The 25,789-nt window shown below is 45.8% G+C and overlaps 1 protein-coding gene across 2 annotated transcripts in view; it reads right to left on the reverse strand.

The window, feature by feature from the left end:
- Positions 1 to 23,616, reverse strand: part of LOC147596819 (zinc finger SWIM domain-containing protein 6-like) — a 174,042-nt gene extending 150,426 nt beyond the window's left edge. For both annotated transcript variants that reach the window (XM_086769518.1, XM_086769519.1), the window contains exon 1: positions 23,052 to 23,616. In XM_086769518.1, the coding sequence (XP_086625644.1) occupies positions 23,052 to 23,616 (565 nt within the window). The remainder of the gene's footprint in view (positions 1 to 23,051) is intronic.
- Between the last annotated feature and the right edge of the window lie 2,173 nt (positions 23,617 to 25,789).

Genomic DNA, 25,789 nt, shown 5'->3' on the forward strand with positions numbered 1-25,789 from the left:
GGGACGGAGGAGAGAACTGGGAAGAAAGGAAAACTCCTGAGTTGAGATGAAGACAGTTTACTAGAATAACAAAACATTACATGACAACAATAATAAAAACATAGGGATACTAAAACATACAAAATGAACTACGCACAATTTGATACACAATTTCTCACCATCTGATGTCCCAATTACCGATACAGCCCGTCCCAAGTGGCGATAACGGAAATGAAACTGAGCAAGCAAAGGAGCAAGAGGGTGCTGCCCCCTCAGCCAACCTCCACTTATATACTGAGCATGACATGGCATGGAACACTCTCTTTGGCCAGTTCAGGACAACTGCCTATAACCCTCCCAGTTTCCTGTACCTGCACATTAGCGAGACCTGGAAAACCGGACAGTAACCTTAGTCTCTTCAGCAACAACTCATATCACCAGTGTGTTTATCAACATTCTTCACATACCAAATTCAAAACATGTCAGCTACTGAGAGGAAAATTAACTCCATCCCAGTAGAAACCAAGACATCTCCCTACTGAATGTCTTTATTCTACCCAGAGGGCAGCTTACCTTACCCTGAAAGTCTAAGCTTCTGTCAGCTGTTCACATGATAAACAGCTGTGGATGTATGGAAAACCTATTACTACTGGCAGAAAAATCATAGAATGGTTTGGGTTGGAAGGGACCTTAAATATCATCTCATTCCAAGCCCCCTGCCATGGGCAGGGACACCTTCCACTAGACCAGGTCACTCAAAACCCCATCCAATCGGGCCTTGAAAACTTCCAGGGAGGGAACATCCACCACCTCTCTGGGCAACCGGTTTCAGTGCCTCACCACCTTCACAATAAAGAATTTCTTCATTATATCTAATTTAAATATACTCTCTTCCAGTTTAAAGCCATTACTCCTTGTCCCATCACTATATGCCCCTGTCAAAAGTCCCTCTCCAGCTTTCTTGTAGGCCTCCTTCAGGTACTGAAAGACTGCTATAAGGTCTCCCCGGAGCCTTCTATTCTTATCTTCGTGGCCCTGACCCTCTCTAACAGGTCCACATCCTTCTTATGCTGGGGGCTCCAGAGCTCGACACAGTACTCCAGGTGGGGTCTCACCAGAGCAGAGTAGAGGGGGAGAATCACCTCCCTCGACCTGCTGGCCACACTTCTTCTGATGCAGCCCAGGATACAGTTGACTTTCTGTGCTGCAGGTGTACATTGCTGGCTCATGTTGAGCTTCTCATTAACCAGCACTCCCAAGTCCTTCTCCTCAGGGCTGCTCTCAATGCATTCTTCGCTCAGCCTGTATTTGTGCTTGAGATTGCCCTGACCCATGTGCAGGACCTTGCCACTTGGTGTGGCTGAACTTCATGAGGTTCTCATAGGACCACCTCTCTAGCCTGTCAAGGTCCCTCTGGATGGCATCCCTCCCTTCCAGCGTATCGATGGCACCACACAGCTTGGTGTTGTCAGCAAACTTGCTGAGGGTGCACTCTATCCCACTGTCCATGTCACCAACAAAGATGTTGAACAGGGCCAGGCCCAACATGGACCCCTGAGGAATACTACTTGCCACCTGTGATAAACTGTGAACTGTTTGTTCATCAAACCTTGTCAGAACAATGGAAATTTACATAAAGTATGCAAGGTCGGCCACAGGCATCCGGCTATGTAAACACGGCATGCAGGACTGCGAAAGGAGGGGGGGGGAGCTCATGAAGACGAAGGGTATAAAACCAGTAACTTTCTAACCAAATAGTTTGAAGAAGCAGTTAGTGGGAGGGGGAAGTCTGTTTTCATGAGGAGTGAGAAACAGTCTCACATTATCTCGAGGGAGTGATTAAGAGGAGCAAGGATTCGAAAATAGGATGGCATCCATCCCATAAATCTCCTTGCTCAAGGAAAACAGGTGGTTAACAAGGACATGAATCGGCTCAGACTGATAAGGACACTGCCAACTTGTAGGATCAGCACATTCCAGGCAAAGGTGAAAAGTACACCGTGAAGAAGACCTATGGCCTTCCTCCCAAAAGACCCCCGAAGACCCTCGCCCACAATTCCTGGGAGAATTTGCGCAAGCGCGAAGGACTGATAAGCTAACTAACATACGAAGTGAGAGTAGGTGGGTTTAGGTAATGAATATGTATAAGCGTCAACGAAATATTCATTGTTTTACTGTATAAGAATGGGACGGTTTGCTACTTCGGTGCGCGCCGTTGGCAGAGCAGGAGACTTCCCGGCCACCCAGCGCTGTTTTGCTTACTGGTCGCTTGCTTTAATAAACCAAATTTTTAATTGGCCAATCTCTGTCATTTAATTAGAAAAAGCGGACAGATAAACTATAACACCACCGGTCTCCACCTGGACATTGAGCCATTGACCACCACTCTCTGAGTGCACCCATCCAGCCAACTCCTTATCCACCGAGTGGTCCATCCACCAAACCCATGTCTCTCTAGTTTAGAGAGAAGGATGTCGTGCGGGACAGTGTCAAATGCCTTGCACAAGTCCAGGTAGATGATATCCGTTGCTCATCCCCTGTCCACCGATGATGTAACCCTGTCATAGAAGGCCACCAAATTGGTCAGGCACTATTTGCCCTCAGTGAAGCCATGTTGGCTGTCACCAACCACCTCCTTGCTCTCCATGTGTCTTAGCATGGTTTCCAGGAGAATCTGCTCTATGACCTTGCCAGGCAGAGGTGAGACAAACCAGCCTGTAGTTTCCCGAATCTTCCTTGTTTTCCTTTTTAAAAATGGGGGTTATGTTTCCCCTTTTCCACTCAATCGGAACCTCACCAGACTGCCATGACTTCTCAAATATGACGGACAGCAGCTTGGCAACTTGTCCTGGTTTCGGCAGGGATGGAGTTAATTCTTCTCTCAGTAGCTGGTGTGTTTTGGATCTCATATGTGAAGTATGTTGATAAAAACACTCTGATGATACCAGTTGTTGTTAATGAGACCAAGGACACTGTCTGGCTTTCCAAGTCTCGTTAAGGTCTCGTTAATGTGCAGATGCGGGAAGCTGGGAGAAAGACAGACAGAATAATTGATCCAAACTGGCCAAAGAGAGTATTCCATGCCATAAACGTCATGCTCAGTATATAAGTGGGGGTTGCCCATGGGAGGGGGCATTCTGTTCGGACATTCTTTTCAGGTATCTGTTTGGGTACCCTTGGCATCCTTTTCTTCTCTCTTGCTTGCTGGCATCGTTCCCTCTACCTTGCTAGCTTGCACCCCCCGCCCTTTTTGCTTGCTGCTTGGTGTCGTTCCTGTGATTGCTGCTCAGGACGGGCTGCGTCGGTCATTCGGACATCGGGTGGTGAGAAATTGTACATTGTTCATTTTGTATATTTTGTATATATTAATATCCTTATATCCTGTTAGCTTTGTAGTTTTTAGTATTTTTAGTAAACTGTTTTTATCTCAACCCACGAGTTTTCCTTTCTTCCCAATTTATCTTCCCTATCCCACTGGGTAGGGGGAGGGTGAGTGAGAAACTGTGTGGTGACGAGGGCTAAAACACCACAAGGATAATGAGGAAGAGAACAAAAACAACTTCCCCCCCACTCCTCCCTCTTCCCAGGCTTAACTTCATTTCAATTATCTCTACCTCCTTCCCCTCCCCAAGCAGCACAGGGGATTATGGCCAGTTCATCACGTCACCCTCCACCACTCCTTCCTCCTCAGGGGAAGAACTCCTCACATTCCTCCCCTGCTCCAGCATGGGGTCTCTCCCATGGGCTACAGTCCTTCATGAAGTGCTCCAGCACGGGCCATTTTTCCATGAGATGCAGTCCCTCCAGAACGGCTGCCCCAGCGTGGGCCCTCCATGGGCCACAGACTCCTTCAAGCATCTGCCTGCCTCACCATGGGCTGCACAGGAATCTCTGCCAGGAGCAACATTACTCCTCCTCCTCTTTCTTCACTGACCTTGGCATCTGCAGCTGTTCCTCTCACAAGAAACTCTTCACAATCAGGCTCAGAGAGATGCCTCACTCAGGTTCTCTTTACATCTCATCTTCTCTCTACTTCTTGCAGCCAGGCTGGGCCAAATAGGACTCAGACCGGTGCCTGGCAAGAGGCCAGAGAGTGAGGGCCACAAGGCCCACAAGGCTTGCACCTCCCCCTCTCTGCCTCCTGCTTCTACTTCTTCACTTTTTTGTTGTTGTTGTTTTTCCCCTTTTTAAATACATTATCGCAGAGGTGTTTTCAGGGAACATTCCATCACCAATTGGCTCAGCCCTGGCCAGCAGTGGGTCCACCCTAGGCCCAGCCAAGTCCACTGGACAAAGGGGAAACAACTTCTAGCAGTTTCTTGCAGAAGCTGCCACCGTAGTCCCCCTCACTAAACAAAACCAAAATACAGTGAAACACTAGGTAGACCAATATAAGCCTAACAGGATAGATGAATATGAACTCTGAATGCTGTCAACAGAAGAAAAAAGTTTTCGTACCTTTCCAAGCATGCTCAAGAACTGCATAACTTTCACTGAACTGATTAAATGCCACAGATTCCCTTCACCTGCTCTGTTTTTCACTCTAAAATAACCTGTCAATTATGGCATAGTTCCAAGTTTGATATTTTATTTCAGGCATAGCAAACTTCAAGTGATGACCAATATACAGCATATGCATACTTTATCCCATTTTCTGAGATAATACATTTTTTCCTAAATGACCAAGTTGATTGAAGCTATTCCAGCTTTCAGTTTAGGTTTCTCTCTGTGTTCCCTTCACTCTCCCTGCATGCATCAAATTAAAGCAGGCTTAATCAAGATCTGACAAGTTATTTTTAGAATAACCAAAATGCAAAAAGATGTTAAAAAATTTTTGCAGTCATCAGGAATGTGTTTGAAGTTTTTAGCAATTAAAAGTTGAAGGATTTCAAAAGGTTCACAACCACTGCATCTAATGATCTAATGAGGTGAATGTCACATTTTGCTTACAAATAAAAGGTCTAAATCTCAACTGTCTTTGTGGCATAGTCATAATAAACAGCATAGGATTCAGTTTTGCTTTTGCCTTTGTCTTTTCTTCTTGTTACTACTACATGGTGAGGGGGGAGGAAGAGAAGGAAATTAACTGAAACCCTCATGAAGCTCAGTGAGAAATACAGTGTGGACCTGTATATTCACCATATTTCATCATTCGATATATATTTTTCCTTATTTAAGGAAGCTGCTTTTTCCAAAACTCATGTATTACTTTTAATGTGAACACTTAGTAAATCCAGACAATGATCAAGAATACCTGAAAATGAGTTTCATACAGGTAATTCTAGTGAAGAATGTTCTGAGGCCTTCCAATAGCTAAAGTTTCCATCATTACACATTAAAAAAAAAAAAAAAAAACCCAAAAACCCACCATACGCTTATTTGCTTTATTACCGGGTGCAGTGTTATTCTTGGGAAGATACTATTAAAGGGCACCTTTTAAAGACTCAGACTAGTCAATTTTGTGCCTGGTGTTTCTACCCAAGTATTCTGAGCTAAAATAGATCCACTGCTTGCATCCTTAAACTGTAACAGATTTAATTTGATGAAAGCCTATCCAATTACTTTATGCACTCTAAGATCTCCTCGGATGTATTTAACAGAAAATGTGTGGTGAAAGTAGTTTCATGAGTCCCAGCTCCTAGTTTGCACATAATATTATTTTATCTTTAAAGACAAATACATTTAAAGAGACTGCTGAAAGAACTAAACCTGCCATCTGCACTGCATAACTGTGTATAGGGTTTACATGGCAAGGTTTTGGTAGCAGGGAGGAGAGCTACAGGGGTGGCTTCTGTAAGAACATGCCAGAAGCTTCCCTCATGTCCAACAGAACCAGGGGGCCAGTTGGCTCCAATACAAACCCACCACCAGCCAAGGCTGAGCCAATCAGCACCAGTGGTAGTGCCTCTGTGATAACATATTTAAGAAGGGGAAAAAACTGCTGCACACCAGCAGCTGGGAGAGAGGAGTGAGAATACATGAGAGAACTCTGCAGATACCAAGGTCAGTGAAGAAGGAGGGGGAGGAGGTGCTCCAGGCACAGGAACAGAGATTCCCCTGCAGCCTGTGGTGAAGACCATGGTGGAGCAGGTTGTCCCCCTGCAGCCCATGGAGGTCCACAGAGGAGCAGAGATCCACCTGCAGCCCGTGGAGGACCCCACACCAGAGCAGGTGGATGCCTGAAGGAGGCTGTGACCCCATGGAGAGCCCGCACTAGAGTACGCTCCTGGCAGGACCTGTGACCCGACGGGGGACCCATGCTGGAGCAGTCCATTCCTGAAGGACTGCACCCCATGGGAGACCCATGCTGGAGTAGTTCATGAAAAATTGTAGCCCGTGGGAAGGAACTTGACCCACGAGCCTTTCATTATATTTTCTCTCCCCCGTCCAGCTGAGGAGGGGGAGTGATAGAGCAGCTTGGTGGGTACCTGGCCAGGGTCAACCCACCACAAACTGACAGGAACTCTCTGACCTGAATTCAAATAGCATCAAAGTGGATAAAACCAAACAAACAATTTCAATAGCAGTAGTTATCTGAGTCCAGTATGACCTCTTCCTCATATCTTCAAAATTAAAATCCCAAGAGTTGCCTTAGACTTCTCTACTAGGTCCAACAACCTTGTCTAACTTCACACCTACTGCAGCAACAAAAACTATGCAAAGGCATGGCTGGTAGCACATCATCACTCTACAGAAATTGCCCTGTGGACAGTCTCCTGATAGTAACTGGAAAGTAATCCATAGGACTTTGTGGAAAGCAGTCAGCTGTTTTTTTGGGAATGTGCAAGATAAAGGTCCAAAGAGAGGAAATTACAGCAAGCAGCTTCTGGCCATGCACCTACAGGCAGCATTCTCACCTTCAGCTGGTGCAAAGGTATTTACATAATGCTTCTAGAGGGCTTTGTCAAGGATGGCAAGTGCAAGTCAGGATTCCTGAACCAGTTCTGCAATATTCTGAACTTGTGAGTAAATCTGTATGCCATGAACTAGGTAAGTTCTTCTGGTTTTGGGTGATACTGTTTTTCACTCAACCCCAGAGTTGCGATGAGAACATCCACTGTGAGCTGTCTGTTCCAATAAGAAACATCAATCTCACATGGTTTGGCAGGTTTGAGGAGGCTCACTCAACTGTAGGGCACAAAAATCCCAGGCTTTTAACCCTCTTAAATGCCTTTCCAATAAAATAATGGTTTTTCACTGAGGCAAAAAAAAAAAGTTTTCCTCAGATTAAAGACAAAACATACTCAGTTATGAATAAAATGTGACTTAAAATACTTTTTCTAGACTAACCTGGATCTGTGTCACAATCTTGGATTTGTGTAAGTATAATAATTACAGTGCACGCATCCACCCATAGCAGATGAAATAATTTAAGAATTTCAGTAAGATAAAGGAAGCCTACAGACACTGCTCCTCTCCTCTTCCCCCACTCAGGTCCTGTAAGCCTTCGTTCTTCCTGGGATAGTACTTCTTACACTGAATATAGCTTAGCTGAGCTTCAAAATTGAATGCTTTTGTTTTATTTGACTGTTTTTAAAAAACCTCTTGCATTACTCATGGAAATTGTTCTTTTTCCTAGTTGTTATCTTCATGTGAACAACAGCACTGAATATAACTCAGTACACTGTTCTGAATAGCCAGTTTCCCCAATTGTATGTCTTCAAAATAGCAAAGAGGAAGTAGGGGTACAAGTGGAGGGATTAAAAGGAAAATAGCCATGAAACCAAACTAATTGGTACAAAAATTGAAGGACTGATATACCTGACTGCTTTTCATTCACTAAGTGGACAAGAGTTGAAGCTGGTACTTCTTTAACAAACCCGGCTTGCAGAAATCATAGTCAGCTCACAGAAGTATCACATTAAACACCTGTGATCAGCCTAAAATATGATTTGACAGAAAGGAGACATCTAATTTTAGAAGACTCTTAGCAGTGCAGCAACGGAGCAGGAAAGATAACAGACTAACTTCACCTTCTCAAATGAGGAAATATTTAGTTTAGAAGTCTGGATAAACACGTACAATAAACACCACTGGCAGAGGTTAGGAAGGAAACCAGACACTTCAATTAGGGTTGGGGGTCATGCAGGCTCCTTTCCAGCAGGAGACAATCAAAGAGAGGTAAAGTATCCTGCTTAAGCTCTGTACAACTTAAGGACTCAGTCTCTCACTCATGCATGCCTTAAGGAGTCCGACAGCCAGTCTTCTAGGCAGATCTGTAGGAAGGCTCTAGGAAGTGAGCAACCCAGATCAATCCTTCCACAATGAAACAGGCTACTGTTGAAAGCAAGCCTTGTTGATAAGCTTTAATCTCCCCCAGTGCAAGCAGCTGAGAAAGCCAAAGCATCCTGTCCCAGACAGGTTTGCATAAAGCCCCATAAAACTCTTTATGGTAACGGGAAGCCATTTCTGCCCTGAAAATGGACTCATTCGCACTGTAAAGTGTGCAACAGGGCTTCCAATGCACTTCTCTCCTCCACCAGTTATGGGCAAGCTTAGTGCTGCGTTAGTTCAGTCCATCTGGACTAGATCACACATCTGCTTTATTCTAATCCTGAAAACACATCAATTCAGTAAATATGACTCACTTACCAGAGCAGTTATCTGTCATTTAACTTTCACACTATGCAAGTTTATATAAAAGCACCAATATTCTACTCAATTGCTGTTCTACTTGGGAGAGTAGTAATGATACTGGAATCCCACAAAGCTATTTTAGACTCTGTGAGGTCCATACCAAAAGTACTCAGTTTAAAAGCAATAAGGGAGTTTTTGCCCCCCACTACATGCCAGCCCTACAAACTCAGCTTGAGATCTCCAAGTCCTGCTACATAATTTCCTTCTCATGCATTACTAACAGTAATAAAGACCATGCAAGCCAACTGAAGTCTCTGACCCTGCAGCCTCCAGTGAGACTGTTGAGGGGCAACCAATCAAAGCCCAAGAAATAGAGGAGATTCCAGTTCATTCTTATCTATGTTGGCTCAGCAGGCCTAACCAGACAAAAATCTGCAAATGCTTAGTTTAGCAACTGAAGTCAACAACGATGAATGAAAATAAAACATAAAACATCATTTTGTCACCAAACATCTGTATAATACAGTTGCTACTACTCTTCTCTTGTGAGACTCCACCTGGAGTAATCTGTCCAGCTGTGAAGTCCCCAACGTAAGAAGGACATGGACCAGTTGGAGAAGGTCCAGAGGAGGGCCACAAAGATGATCAGAGGGCTGGAGCACCTCTCCTATGAGGACAGGCTGAGAGAGTTGGGGCTGTTCAGCCTGGAGAAGAGGAGGCTCCAGGGAGACCTTATAGCGGTCTTCCAGTACCTAAAGGGGGCCTATTAGAAAGATGGGGAGAAACTCTTCAGCAGGGCCTGTTGTGACAGGACTAGGGGTAACGGTTTCAAAACAGAGGGAGGTAGATGCAGACTGGACATAAGGAAAATTTTTTTTTACAAGGAGGATGGTAGAACACTGGAACAGGTTGCCCAGAGAGGTGGTGGATGCCCCATCCCTGGAAACGTTCAAGGCCAGGTTGGACGAGGCTCTGAGCAACCTGATCTAGTCAGGGATGTTCCTGCTCCTTGCAGGGGGGTTGGACTAGATGACTTTTAATGGTCCCTTCCGTTCTGGTTTTGTTTAGTGAGGGGGGGCCTAAGGTGGTTGCTTCTGTAGGAAACTGCTAGAAGTTTCCCCTTTGTTCAGGGGACTCGGACGGGCCTAGGGCAGACCCACTGCTGGCCAAGGCTGAGCCAATTGATAGCAGAATATTCCCTGATAACGCCTCTGCGATAATGTATTTAAGAAGGGTAAAACAGAAAGAAAAAAAGGAAGGAGGTGAACGGAAGCAGAGAGGGGAAGGCGTGAGCCCTGTGGGCATCGCAGGCCTCACCCTCTGGGCAGTCATCTAGGCCCAGCCTGGCTACAGGAAGTGGAGAGGAGATGAGATGTCAATGAGATGTAAAGAGATCCTGAGAGGCGTCTGCCTGAGCCGATTGTGAAGAATTTATTGTTAGAGGAACGGCTGCAGACACCAAGGTCAGTGAAGAAGGAGGGGGAGGAGTAATGTGGCTCCTGGCCAAGATTCCCCTGCAGCCTGTGGTGAAGACCATGGTGAGGCAGGTTGTCCCCCTGCAGCCCATGGAGGTCCACGGAGAAGCAGGTGGATTCTTGAAGGAGGCTGTGGCCCATGGAGGGCCCGCTGGGGCAGCCGTTCTGGAGAGACTGCACCTCATGGAAGAGATGACCCACGCCAGAGCAGTTTCACAAAGGACTGTGGCCCGTGGGAGCGACCCCACGATGGAGCAGGGGAGGAATGTGAGGAGTTCTTCCCCTGACCATGAAGCAGCGGCGTAAAACAATGCGTGATGAACTGACCGTAACCCCCATTCCCTCTTGCTGCTCACGGAGGGGGGAAGGAGGTAGAGATAATGTTAAGCCTGGGAAGAGGGAGGGGTGGGGGGAGGTTATCTTGTTCTCTGTCTCATTATCCTGCTTTGGTTTTAGTAATAAATGAATAGTTTTCCCCAAGTCGAGTCTGTTTTGCCCGTAATGGTAACTTTAAGGATCTCTCCCTGTCCTTATCTCAAACCTCAAGCCTTTTTCATTATATTATCTGTCCCTATTCCCTCTGAGGGTAGGGGGAGTGAGAGAGAGACTGCGTAGTCTGGTCCCGAGCAAGGCTAAACTATGACAGCAAGGTTTCAGTTTACAGCCTAACTCAATGGGGGAACATTCATTTTGCATGTACAGAACAGCAGTACAGCCAGTTGTCATTAGCCATAACACAGTATTTCAGAATAAAAGCATTCCAGGTTTCCTTCCTTTAGCTAATATATTAAACAATTCATTTAGACTATCAACTTTTCCCTGTTCTTGAACTTCTAAAAATCAGCAGACTCAGCAGAATTGTCTTGAAGAAGCACAAGCCATGCTTAAGGTGGTCACTGAGGTCAGCTTTGTAAATATGCGAATGAGTGTTTTACTAAGACTACTTTTCACCCTCCCAAAGCAGTGTACTGTATTCCTCAAACATGAGGGAAAATAAGTGCTTCATTGAGGCAACTGCTGTACAAGTAATCAATAGCTTAATGTTAGGTTCTGCGAACAACTTCACCAACTAGCTCATGTTTTCCAGATTACCTGTAGACATTTTTGTGAATAAGTTTTTAACACAGTCATTTTATCTGCCATCCTTTCATAGCCAAAACTGCAGGCAAGTGGTAAAAATGATCAGCTCCCGAGCATATGAAATCCTGAAGACCATACTATCTGTATTTATTTATACTTTCCATAAATGCATTATCAATACCATCATTAATCACTGAATATAGATTGGTGCTCTGTGAGCTTTAGGTCAACTAAAATATCAAAGCTGAATATAGAAATTAAATATTAATAAAGCTTACCAGCTGCTCTTGACAAGGGTAAGCTAGAAGCTGATTTGCTGAAGAAAGTTTGTGCTGCCACTATGCCTTGCACACGTAGCTGAAAACTAGTATGCAGAGAATACAAGCCACTAGTATAAAATAAGAGAGAGTCAAACTTCAAGCATAAGGAAACAAACCTGAGAGAGTCAGTGCTGGTAAAAGCCTTTAACCTAAAACCTTCTTTTTAACACAAGTTTATGAAAATAATTAGAATACATTAAACTTTATCCTCTACTGTACTACAAATTGTAAATTTGTCTCACTGTATAAAATAGTTGATCAAATTTTAAGTGCCTCAATGGTTGAATGTTTAATTTATACTGACTAGTGATATAAATAACAATTCTTGCAGTTTCTGCACTGTATCTACATTACTACCCAAGCCATCAGTAATCAGCTAGCAGTTAAACTTGGCATGCGTACAACAAAGTGTCTCACTTCTTACCAGTCATATAACTATGCAACATTTGATTTTCCCAGTCTTTAAAATGATCATTTGAATATCAATAACTTGGTAAAAAAAAAATTGACAAAAATATATATTAACACCTACTTCTGTGAAATTTCTGCCCATAGTGCCATTTCTCCTCCATTATTTTTTCAACAATCCCTTAATATATATTAAAGGTGTGAAACCAACTAACAATGAAAGATTACTTATGTAAACAGGTAGATTGTTAAATAAAGCAGGACAAAAGGTAAGTAACTTGAATTTTAGCACATTAATTCAGTAAATGAGCTGATTTATCTAATCAGCTAGTTCTACTAGTGTCAATTTAAGCTTACTGACAAGTTTTACTGCATCCTTTCAATTAACGTCAGACCTTCTCAGCCATTGGCCATACATTTCCAAAGCAAAAGTTTCCAGATATTTCAAGACTGTCAAATGTACTCACTTGCAAGAAGGAGTAGAGGGTTAGAGTAAAAACTAATAAATAAAAAGATTAAGGTCTCCTTTTTAAAGCATGTGATGGTGCACATCACAATTATCTTAAAATATACTTTAAACACAGTTAAAGATTCCCTCCTTTCACACTTTGTTTTTCATTTTTCAGAAGGGTTTAATAAAACACTGTGAAAAAGCTCACATTAGGAAACACTTCAGTCTATTTCTGATTTGACACAATTCATTGAAGCCTTCTACAACTGCTCAGCTCCTACAACAAGCCTTTTATCAGTTCTGACTTAATCACAAAGGAATTATCTACACTTTAGTTACTATTAAAGGGCTACCCTCCTCTGGTCTGTTTACATGTTTACAGAATTAAGTCAGAAAAAAAACATTTTAAGATAGTGACTAACATCACAAGTTTTCTAGACATCCTGGTCTTCAATAGTGGGGTCAATGCAACAAAGACTGGATGTATATTGCTACCTCATCAGAGGACTGCATGGTAATGCATTGCAAGGGCATCACATAAATCATGATAATTGGCATGTAGCTAGAAGGAGAATGCAAACCAGGATACAGTACCAGTCAACATCTCTAGTGATCCAGGTCACAGAAGATTATTAAGCCATGTCAAGAGCCGCATACGTATCCAGCAGAGAGAAACTTTTTACATATATAGTTTTAGATAGTAAACCAAGAAGAAAAACTAGAAGTTCAAGGAGACAGATCTCCCAGAATAAGTGCAGTTGTTGGACAGTACTCAAGTATTCACATGCTGTCAGGTTGACTGCATTCCAGGCAATCAGAATTCGCATTAAATCTGTACCCTTGCTGCACATGAAAGCTTTTTAAAATTTCAAATTAGTTCCTGTCACAGCATACACATAAATTAGGACAGTTTTTGTCAGTTAAAATAGTGTGGTCCTTTTTTTCTTTTTATTTTTTTTTAACAATGCAGTAAATTCTCCTACCTAATCCCCAAAGAAAATCAGTTAAAGGTAAGGGGTGTCAACTGCATTCCTATACTACCATAACTTCACACTCATATTTCATTAACTACTACAAAATTTCAGGATTTGTCTTGACATAACAACTGGATTACCTGGATAGTAGGTGACATTAAAACTGAACCCATGCAGACATATCTTATAGTGTCACATACTATACTTTATCCTTCATCAGTAAAAACTGCTGTACATGATAATATACTACTTCTCACTCTAAGTAGGGTGGGGTTTTCTGGGTTTTTTGTTTTCAGTGGGGTTTTTTGTTTTTAATTAGAACTTTACCAAAGCCTTATGTAAGGGTTCGATTTTAAGAGGTTCATTAAAAAAAGCAAATAATATTGCAAAACACTGCAACTAGCTACTGATTTTTAAGGAAACCAATTTGTCCAATGCTGACACTTAAGTTGTTTCAGCCTACCCTCACAAGCAGATTTTGCTTTTAATTAATCGTTCATCTCAGAGTGGAGAGAGAGAGAGAGCACGCGCACACACACACAAGCATCAGTTGCTGGCATGACAAATTGGCTCAAAATCAAGAATTGCAACATACCAAAACATCTGATTATATACAGAGATGGAATCACTTTCCTAAACTGAAAGCAAGCTTTGAAAATGAAAACTGATTTCTTGGAAGCAAGGAAAGCCTTGAAATTAAGGGAAAAATGAAATGTGAGAAACATGAAAGCTGACCCAAACCAAATTATGAAAAATTTTGTTAGGTGTTGTAGTTCAGCCCTGATCGGGACCAGACTATGCAGTCTCTCTCTCACTCCCCCCACCCTCCAAGAGAATAGGGGGAGATAATATAAGAAAAACAGCTCAAGGTTTGAGATAAGGACAGGGAGAAAATCCTTAAGGTTACCGTTACAGGCAAAACAGACTTGACTTGGGGAAAACTATTCATTTATTACTAAAACCAAAGCAGGATAATGAGACAGAGAACAAGATAACCTCCCCCCACCCCTCCCTCTTCCCAAGCTTAATATTATCTCTACTACCTCCCCTCTCGAGCGGCACAGAGAGGAAGAGGGAATGGGGATTGCGGTCAGTTCATCACGCATTGTTTCATGCCGCTGCTTCATGGTCAGGGGAAGAACTCCTCACATTCCTCCCCTGCTTCATTGTGGGGTCCCACCCATGCGCCACAGTCCTTCCTGAAACTGCTCCGGCATGGGTCATCTCTTCCACGGGGTGCAGTCTCTCCAGAACGGCTGCCCCAGCGGGCCCTCCACGGGCCACGGCCTCCTTCAGGCCTCCACCTCCCCCAGTGTGGGGTCCTTCACGGGCTCCAAGTGGATCTCTGCTCCTCCGTGGACCTCCATGGGCTGCAGGGGGACAACCTGCTCCACCATGGTCATCACCACAGGCTGCAGGGGAATCTTGGCCAGGAGCTGCATTACTCCTCCCCCTCCTTCTTCACTGACCTTGGCATCTGCAGCTGTTCCTCTCACAAGAAATTCTTCACAACAGGCTGGCAGACACCTCTCAGAATCTCTTCACATCATCCATCTCATCTCATCTCCTCTCCCCTTCTTGCAGCCAGGCCGGACTGAGTCGGGCCCAGCTGGCTGCCTGGCGAGAGGCCAAAGGGTGAGGCCTGCAAGGCCCATGAGCCCTGCGCCTCCCCCTCTGCGCCTCTGCCCCCGCTCAGCTTCTTCACATCTTCTCTTCTCTCTTTTTTTTTTTTGTCTGTTTTCCCCTTCTTAAATACGTTATCGCAGAGGCGTTATCACGAGACATTCTGCTACCAATCGGCTCGGCCTTGGCCAGCAGCGGGTCCGCCCTAGGCCCGTCCGAGTCCACTGAACAAAGGGGAGTGACTTCTAGCAGTTTCCTACAGAAGCTACCACCTTAGCCCCCCCTCACTAAACAAAACCACAACATAGGTCAACCCAATTTATAACTTACAGAAAAGATCAACTGTTTTAAAAACTGTGCTGGTAAGTGATTTACAATTAATTTTCTCCTTAAAAAAAAAAAACAAAACATTCTAGAGCAATAATTACACTGTCCTATTACATTTATCCTACTATTCATAATTACACAGAAAGATAGCATAAAGTTTTATTTTCACCTCTTGGAATCACTTTAAAATGCTTACTTTATCTTGAAATCCAGATTAGATATTTCTAGAGAAAGACTGAAAAAAGGCAGGAGCTGATTTACAAAGTTTTACACATTTAATATTCTGGTCTTGAAATAAAGCTTTTTTCCATCCTCCCCCTCCTCCTCTCCCTTTTTTTTTTTAGGGTTTCCAAAGATATTATTCAAGGACAAGGATAGTTCATCAGAGCACACATGCATACACACTGAACAGCTTGCATGTTCCCTAATCAATGCATTGCATTTCAAATCTAACAAGGAAACTGGAATACATTCAGACATCTCCCTTTCATGAAGAATTATTTAAAAATTAGTTTACTTGTTTCTGTTCTGGAACTTGGAAATACTGGTAGTTATTTCTTTAAATAAAGAATATTTTCACAAGACTCTAGTAGTCTTGGAACCAAGTCAAAAAAGTCCAGCATGAAGTCCGACATTATTTGTTTACTCCTCTACCACAATATTGTATTTACAAATTCTACATTACTTGCTTTAGTCATACATTCCTAACCAAATTTCAACATCAGGCTGACTGCAGAAAATAACATGCTTGTTTCTTTGGCATGTCAGCAAACAAACTTCTTGTCCTCCTAAAACAGACAGAGTTTAACACAACCTTCTCTCCTTGGAAAAAGTTCACTACACATATCAGAACAATTTAGTATCATGGGACACCAAGAAGTTAATGCAAAACACAGTGCTTGTATCTCCACAAATGACAGCCTTAGTTTTGTCACATCATTTAGTATTACTTGTATTAAATAAAATTTTTACTAAATCCATGTGTCCTGTAGGTTTCATAAAAAATTAGATATGTATTGTATACATCAGTGAAGATCATCATGTCTGTTAAAAGGTGTTTCAATTCACAACACAAACACATTTGTGCTGACTTTGCTAATGAAATACCAGGTGTTATTCTATCAACAGAAAGGTGTTTCACATGATACTGTTGGCACTCAAACAAATTAAGCCTTAAAAGAAGAAAAAATACATTTACTTGCTCTACAATTCCACATTATTTTATAGAATCATAGAATAATAGAACGGTTAGAGTTGGAAGGGACCTTCAAAGGTCATCTAGTCCAACCCCCCTGCAAGGAGCAGGGACATCCCTGACTAGATCAGGTTGCTCAGAGCCTCATCCAGCCTGGCCTTGAACGTTTCCAGGGATGGGGCCTCCACCACCTTTCTGGGCAACCTGTTCCAGTGTTCTATAACTCGCATCGTAAAAATTTTTTTCCTAATTTCTAATCTAAATCTACCCCCCTCTATTTTAAAACCATTACCTCTCATCCTATCGCAACAGGCCCTACTAAACAGCCTTTCCCCATCTTTCTTGTAGGCCCCCTTGAGGTAAAGATCGCTAGAGAGAACAAAAAAATATTAACTAGAATCATCTATTAAAAGGATCTGAAATGTGCTGATTACAACACATATAGGTATCACATTCCACCAGAATTACATGTAGCAGTTATTAACGTGGTCTTGTAAAGCTTTCTCTTCCTGGTGAGAAAATGGCTTCTCCTGGTTTTGAAAGCAATCACCAAGTTTTAGCTCATATTTTCCCCCCCAGAAAAAGAAAAGGAGGGGAATAATTAGCTGTAACAATAAATGATAAAAGCACCTCTGAGTCAGAAGGATTAATGTTTCTCATTAAAAGAAAATTGAAAAAAAAAAAAATCAAGTCTAACTTTATTTAAAAATCAACTAAAGAAACATCTAGGAAGATCCAATCATTATTTTACACTTCAGAAATTTTACTTTGTTTTTCTTTAAAAAAGTATTTCTGTTACATCCCTCTGATCACATTTCACTGAGGGGCTTCAGAAAAATGAGTCCGCAGCTCCACGCTGATGATGCTGTTTGGTTGAACCTTCTTCCACAAACAAGGCAGTTTTCTAGCTCACAACATTAACATTAAGTTCTAGAGCTGTGGCAAGTGCCAGTCAATTAATTATTTACATTATTTTTACTTCCGTAGAAGTTTCTTCCCTCCAACTCACTCCCTTGCCACTCGCATCAAAGAGGCATAACTACTATGATTACAAAGCCTTATGCAGCCGTGGAAAGGACTGTTACGCTATAAAGGAAGACCTGTATAAGCAAGCAGGGTCTATGCAGCAATTACAAGCCGACCTCAAATTACAGACAGACAAGAATACTCTACAAGTACTTATATGACATATCAAAAAACCCACTTCAAGTACTTCTGATGTGGATGCAGCTACAGCAGCAAAGTTGAGCTATTTTACAGCACTACAGCAAAGGCAGTCTCCATCTTTCCCCAAGCAAGAAGAGTCATACCAGCAGAGGCACAGGATTAAGGGCTCTCCCCAAGTCAGCTGTGCTATTGAGGGATCACACCTCTTCCTAACTTTGACAGTCACAGTTGTGACAACAATAAAGTACTGCATACTAATTCAGAGCTAACCTCAGAAACCAAATATACACTTCACCATCTAAAACTATCTACTCACTCCTGGCATCTTCACCAATTTGGCCAAGTGAAACACAGTCAATTTCTAGTTTTCCTTCCAGATTGCTATATTTACTCACAAAGTGCTTTCACCTTTAGACTGTAACCTTTACTAAAAATACTTTGTTTGAAACAAATTAAAAACATTGCCATGATAAAGTTGTCTGAATGTTTATTCAGGGATAGACAGAAAAAAAACCAAACACGTAAAATTCAGAGGCAAATTGTTTCATTTAACTACCACTGAACTTAAATTTATGTGTCTCCCTCAGAAATCAAATCCTGCATTCCCTGTTTATAGTAATACTTAGTTTAACAAGTAAGACTGTTAGAATTGATATATAATAAAATGTACTTTGTCCAATAACTGCACTTTTCCATAGTACAACAGTAAACACTTAGAGTTTCCATTACTCATACTGCAAAGAACATAAGTTCACATTTATATGGCCCCTAAACATGCGCTTACACAAACTCAATGTTAAGTTTTCCTCAATGCTAAATATTCAACCATATTATATGGAATCAATTCCACTCTCCACCCAACACAGAAATAGTTTGGGTTGGAAGGGACCTTCAAAGATCATCTAGTCCAACCCCCCTGCAAGGAGCAGGGACATCGCCAACTAGATCAGGTTGCTCAGAGCCTCATCCAACCTGGCCTTGAACGTTTCCAGGGATGGGGCTTCTACCACCTCTCTGGGCAACTTGTTCCAGTGTTCTACCACCCTCACTGTAAAAAACTATATCTAGTCTAACTACCTCCTCCTACTTTAAAACCATTACCCCTTGTCCTATCACAACAGGCCCTGCTAAAAAATTTCTCCATCTTTCTTATAAGCCCCCTAGGGTACTGGAAGACCGCTATAAGGTCTCCCCGGAGCCTCCTCTTCTCCAGGCTGAACAGCCCCAACTCTCTCAGCCTGTCCTCATAGGAGAGGTGCTCCAGCCCTCTTATCATCTTCGTGGCCCTCCTCTGGACTCCCTCCAACAAGTCCATGTTCTTCTTACGTTGAGGGCTCCAGAGCTGGACACAGTACTCCAGGTTGGGTCTCACCAGGGCAGAGCAGAGGGGGAGAATCCCCTCCCTTGACCTGCTGGCTATGCTCCTCTTGATGCAGCTGGCCTTCTGGGCCGCAAGGGCGCATTGCCTGCTCATGTTGAGCTTCTCATCCAGCAGTACCCCCAAGTCCTTCTTCTCAGGTCTGCTCTCAGTCCATGTATCTCAGTCCAGTTAAATTTGCTTTCAGAGTTGGTTGCACCTTTCTGCTTCACAACAAGTATCTCACCAACAAGAGCCTTTACCAGCCCTAATGACACAGCTACCTATCCAAATTACACAATAACTTTCCTACATCAGGACCCAGCCTTCTGAAGCACTCCATGACTCCCTTGCTGTCAGAATAAAATAGAATATTTCAGGTGGAAGGGACCTACAACAATCATCAAGTCCAACTGCCTGACCAATTCAGGGCTGACCAGAAGTTAAAGCATGTTATATTAAGGGCATTGTCCAAATGTCTCTTAAACACTGACAGGCATGGGGCATCGACCAACTCTCTAGGAAGCCTGTTCCAGCGTTTGACCACCCTCTCGGTAAATAAATGCTTCCTAATGTCCAGTCTAAACCTCCCCTGGTGCAGGAGAACCATTCCCATGTGTCCTATCACTGGATACCAGGGAGAAGAGATCAGCACCTCCCTCTCCACTTCCCCTCCTCAGGAAGCTGCAGAGAGCAATGAGGTCGCCCCTCAGCCTCCTTTTCTCCAAACTAGACAAACACAGAGTCCTCATAGGACATGCCTTCCAGCCCTTTCACCAGCTTTGTTGCCCTCCTCTGGACACATTCAAGTCCCTTAACATCCTTTTTAAATTGTGGGGTGTCGTAGTTCAGCCCCGATCAGGACCAGACTACGCAGTCTCTCTCTCGCTCCCCCCACCCTCCGAGAGAATAGGGGGAGATGATATAAGAAAAACGGCTCAAGGTTTGAGATAAGGACAGGGAGAAATCCTTAAAGTTACCGTTACGGGCAAAACAGACTCGACTTGGGGAAAACTATTCATTTATTTTCTAAAATTAGCAGGAGAATGAGATAGGGAACAAGATAACCTCCCCCCACCCCTCCTTCTTCCCGGGCTTAACATTATCTCTATTACCTTCCCCTCCCGAGCGGCACGGGGGGGGAAAAGGGAATGGGGGTCGCGGTCAGTTCATCACGCGTTGTTTTACACCGCTGTATCATCGTCAGGGGAAGAACTCCTCGCATTCCTCCCCTGCTCCAGCGTGGGGTCCCTCCCACGGGCCACAGTCCTTCGTGAAACTGCTCCGGCGTGGGTCATCTCTTCCACGGGGTGCAGTCCCTCCAGAACAGCTGTCCCAGCAGGCCCTCCACAGGCCACAGCCTCCTTCAGGCCTCCACCTGCTCTGGCGTGGGGTCCTCCACAGGCTGCAGGTGGATCTCTGCCCCTCCGTGGACCTCCATGGGCTGCAGGGGGACAACCTGCTCCACCATGGTCTTCACCACGAGTTGCAGAGGAATCTTGGCCAGGAGCCATATTACTCCTCCCCCTCCTTCTTCACTGACCTTGGCATTTGCAGCCGTTCCTCACAACAGGCTGGCAGACGCCTCTCAGGATCCTTTTTACATCTTATTCACTTCTCATCTCCTCTCCACTTCTTGCAGCCGGGCCGGGCCGAGTCGGGCCCAGTCGGCTGCCCGGCGGGAGGCCAGAGGGTGAGGCCTGCAAGGCCAATGAGGCCTGCGCCTCCCCCTCTCTGCCCCCCGCTCAGCTGCTTCACATCTTCTCCTCCTCTTTTTTCTGTTTTCCCTTTCTTAAATACGTTATCGCAGAGGCGTTATCACGGGACATTCTGCTACCAATCGGCTCGGCCTTGGCCAGCAGCAGGTCCGCCCTAGGCCCGGCCGAGTCCACTGAACAAAGGGGAGCGACTTCTAGCAGTTTCCTACAGAAGCAACCACCTTAGGCCCCCCCTCACTAACAAAACCAGAACAGGGGGCCCAGAACTATACACAAGTACTCAAGATGAGGCTGCACCAATGCTAAATACAGCAGGAACAATGCCCCAGGCCTGTCAGTGTTTAAGAGGCATTTGAACAGTGCCCTTAATAACAATACAATTGACATGTTTCATATCACCAACTTCCACTACTATTTTTGCACAGCCTTCCAAAGGTTTTTTGTTGTTTTTTTTTTTTAAAAAAAATAAACAAACAAAACCAAAACAAAAACACACCACCAAAGATATTTTCAGCAGTAGGTATAACATTTGTTTGGAATGCAATATTTTCTTTCTTCACATTGATCCTTGCTAACATCACTCCCCTTTTGAAGCTATACAAAAAATTAGTTGTTTTTTTTTTTCTTTCACAACTACTCATTGAGGCCTACTCCACTGCTGAAAGGAAGCAAAGCCAAGCCCACACTGGGTGTCCTAGAAAAGACTGCATCTTTTATTTATCACCCCTCGGCTTTATTTTCAGTTAATTCCTAGCTTAAATGCAATCAGATTAAACTTATAAGAAAGTTAATTATTTTTAATTTTTTTTAAAATAATATTTTTTATAAAAATGGAAATATATATTTTAAATAAAAACTTTACAAAATGAAATATATATTTTTAAATAAAAACTTTTTAAAAAAATATTAAAATTTCTAAAGCTGATTTAGGCAGAATGGAAGGGTGCTTAGCCCAAGAACAGCAACAGAGCTTCCCTTCGGAAAGGAGAAGTGAAATCCGCTGCAAACAAGGCCAAGGGGAGCCCAACCCCGAGTCGCAGCACCGGGACCGCCGCAGCTCAGCTGGCGTTTCATTTCCACACGGCCCTGCGAACAAAAGGCGAACAGCAGCCGCAGCTGAGCCACCGTTGTAGGACGGTCCGGCCCAGCACGGGGCGAGATAGAGGGACTAGCCCCGCGGAGCCACCGTCTCGCCCTGCCCCCTCCATTGTCGAGCCGGCAGCGAAAAGCAACAAAGAATCTCTTTTGTCTGGCTTACACTTCGGAGGGGGAGCGGAACAGAAAACTGAAGAGAACACAAATAAACATGAAAATGAGAACAAAGTGTCCAGTCGCTGCCGCCACCTCCGCACAGCGATGCGCCCAACTCGCCCGGGCCGCACCAAGTGCAAGCGCACCACCTCCCCGCGGAAGCTATAATCTTCTTCCCCACAGGGCCACCACCGCCCCGTCAGGGGGGAGGGCACCAACCTCCAGAGCCCTTTAAACGGAGGCAGAGGAGTTAACCAGAGGCGCCAGCCCGCAGCGGGTAGAGAGGCGGTGGTCGCCGGGTGCGGGGGCGAAATATTAGTATTGTTTCAGGAGAAGGAAAAGCAGCGCTTTCCTCCTCACTTCGCCGTCGTCACAGAGGGGCTCATCCCAAAATAACTCGTGGGCAACTCCGCGCTCAAGCTGCGGCAGCTCCCCACCGTCGCCCCAAACTAGGGGCCTTCCCCGCCCCTCCCCACCCTCTAGTTCATCGCCTTTGTTCACGGTTTCCCTCCCCCGCACCGCACACCCGCTCCTAAGGTCTCGCACTCTCTTTTATTTCTTTATTTTGGACCGCGATGCATCCCGCCCTCTTCCTCCGCCGAACGCCTTCTGCTGATTCATTTCCACCGGGGGGGGGGGGGGGGGGGTGGAACCGCGGCGGAGGCATCTCACTATTGTGACTCGGGATATGGCGATGACCCGGATTACCGAGGGTGGGCGCTGGGAAGGAATAGATCCAAACGGGATTACATACTCTGGATTACAAGGAGTGGGCACGACGCGTCGGGAGAGTTAAATGAACAGGCGGGGGGGCAGCGCGCCCGCCTGCCGAAGACCGAGCCGGCTGCTGGCGGCAGGGGCCGGTCCGTGACACGAAGTTCTGAGTGCGAGGGGGAGGAGATCGGCGAAGGAAGTTGCCCAGCCCGAATTACAGCCCGAGTGAAGGGTTCGTGCAGGCCGGGCCGCAGGGGACAGCTCCGCGAGGAGACAGGGTGGCTCCGGCCGCCAGGGCCGCGCAGAGAGGGAGGCGGCTCCCTGAATGGCAGGCGAGTGGCACGCAGGGGGAGACCCGCGGCTGAGAAGGCAGGCGACGCCCTGCCCAGGTGGCCACGGCCCAGCTCCACAGCACGGTCCCGGCCGGTGACTCACCGACTTGCAGAACGTTATCGACACAGCCGCCGTCTAGCAGAGTGATGCCCCTGCGGAAGGGCAGGCGGTTCTCATCGACAGCGGGGGTGTCCGCGCCCCCACCGGGCGCGGTGCCAGTGGCGACCCCCGCGGGGGCGGCGGCGGGGTCCTCGGCGCCGGTGTTGAAGGAGGAGTACATACATATCTCCCTCTCGCTGCGGGGAAAAGACCAATAGACGATCCTGCGCTGCACCGGCTCCGGGATCCGCTCGAACCGCTCCTCCACCCGCTGGAAGGGCCACTTCTCCGCCACCTTGCGAGCCGCGATGTCCAGCAGGGACTCGGGGCTCTGGGTCTTGCCGAGCGGCAGCAGCCCCAGGGCGGCGGCGGCGGCGGCAGCGGCAGCAGCAGCAGCAGCGGCGGCAGCGGCAGCAGCGGCGGCAGCGGCGGCGGCAGCAGCGGCGGAGGGTCCGGCGCAGAGCGCCCCGGTGCCGCCCACCCGCTGGCCCGGCCTATACCCTGAGCCATAGCCAGGTCTGCAGCAAAGGCGCTTGGCAGGGGGAGGAAGGTGACCACGCTCCGCCATGATCGCGCCGCTTCTAAACGGATAGCGGAAGTAGCTGTACCCTATAAACGGCATCAGGAAGGGAACGAGGGACCGTGAGCCACCCTAGGTCACGCCCCCTCTTTCCTTACATGGCCGCGGGAGGCGGTGCCGATCGCCTCACTCACAGCGGGGGGCGGAGCCTTATGCAAATCGGCGCCACAAACATAAATAGAACGGCCCGAGGAATGCTCCTTCCGCGCGCTGGTAGGTGATGCTGTATGCACTCCTGGCGCAGGGATGCCGCTCCGATGTGTCGCCTTTTTTTCCTCTTCCCAAGTGATGTCAGGTGTGTAAGCCCGAGAGCGCCTCGCGCGCCTGGTGGAAAAAGTGTGCGAGGCTGGCGGCGCCCGTCTCTGACACCATGTAGGGATTGGAATGCAGGGGCGGGGCTGCCACGGCCTCAACCCGGTCGCCTCTGCTAGGAAAGCCGGTGGCTGAGGAGAACTGCGTCCTGCGGCCGGAAAGTACGGTAACGGCTGAGGCAGCCATCCTCACCCGCAGAAAGGCGGGGACTGGCCCGCCACCAGCGCCTCGCCCAAGGGAGCAGAGCGACGCCCACTTTTTGCTGGAGTGCCGCGGGTGTTGAGAGCTGCTGGGAGGCAGCAGAGGCGTCTCGGAGGGCAGGTAGGCGGGCGTAGGGAGGGCAGGCGTCTCAACAGTTCTCAACTCCCGCGGCGCCCACGGGCGGCCTCATATGGGGTGGCGTGGCCTGGGCTCCTGCCTCAGAGGCGGGCTGAAATGGGCGAAGCTGGGGTGTTGTTGTCAGGGTGCTGCCCCTCTGGGGCAGGAGCCGAGGTGGCTGATCCCACACATGCCCGCAGCAAGCCCTTGAGGCGGCTCAGTGAGGCGCGCCCCAAATCTTTCCCCTCTATTAGAGGCGCTACGGCCATTGGACCGCGAGGTGAGCCCTCGCCCTATGGGGTGTCTGGCGTGTGCTGGCTCTCTGGTGGATGCGCGCCGTGGGCGCGTTTATGCGTGGACTGGACCCTAGAAGCGTTGGCTGCAGCCCGGTGCGAGCTCCACGTGGCCGACTCTTCGCAGATGGTCCGACTTAGAACCGTTCTGGTAGCCCAAGGTGAAGGGCTCCGTGCCACAAGACGCGGTGAGTAAATTGAATGCAATTAACGTGTTGTGTTTGCCTTGGTGTTGAAAAGGTCTGTAAAAAGGCTAGTGTTGGTCCTGGTTAATTTTTAGTAAGTGGTGTGGTGTGTAATGCTCGCAGTTGCCGCCGACCATAAAGTGAGAAGGATTCTTCTTATTTTTCTGTGTTTATTAAAAACCATACCATTCGGCATCATACCGACTCCTCAAAATAAAATATGATCCCATTCGGCATCATACCGACTCCTTACTGAAAATAAGAGAAAAAGAAAAAATGTTAATGAGCCACAGTGGCAGGCTGAGGATATAAGACTCCTGCGTAGGACAGGGTAAATACCGAATGTTACCTCTGCTTGTAGCAGGGAATTCATTCTGTCCCTAATTACAGCCACATTGCTAATGCAAAGTATTATGAAAATAATATACAATAAGGATCAGAGCTAGCAAATAAAGCTGATACCATCTTTCTTATGGAGAGAGACTTTGATGTTTCATTTTTAGATCAATTAATATTTTTAGTTCATTAATTATTTTGGAACTTTAGCTTGAAAATGGCTTTTTTTGGTGACTTACAGTTGAAAATACTTCTACATCTCACTTGGATTTAACAATGAACAGCACTTGATAGCATACGATGCAGAAGCCATAATTTGAGTGCCTAGTTGCTTCATTCACGTAGGCTAGTTTACCCAGCTAGACTATATTTTTCCATGATGCAGGTGTTCAGCTGGGAGGTATGTGTGCAGTCAGGAGATGGCTCCATCAGGGAATGCAGCAAAATAATGTCAAGTGTGTCAGGCTTAAGATCTAAGAAGTACAAATAGCATCAACTTGACTTGAAACTTAAAATCTAATTTTGTTTCCACCAAAAACCAAGACTACAGCAATAGTTTATTTTCTAAACAGGTGATTGAAGAGCTTTGCGGAAACTGCATTTTCTATTATAAATGGATGGGAAATTCAATGAACTGTATCAGAATTGCTGACTTTGATTTTTAAAGAAAGATCAGCAGAAAAACTTAAAATGGTTTAGAATATGCAAGTATTGGCT

This window comes from Chlamydotis macqueenii, chromosome W, assembly GCF_036417535.1.
Source record: "Chlamydotis macqueenii isolate bChlMac1 chromosome W, bChlMac1.mat, whole genome shotgun sequence".
NCBI lineage: Eukaryota > Metazoa > Chordata > Aves > Otidiformes > Otididae > Chlamydotis > Chlamydotis macqueenii.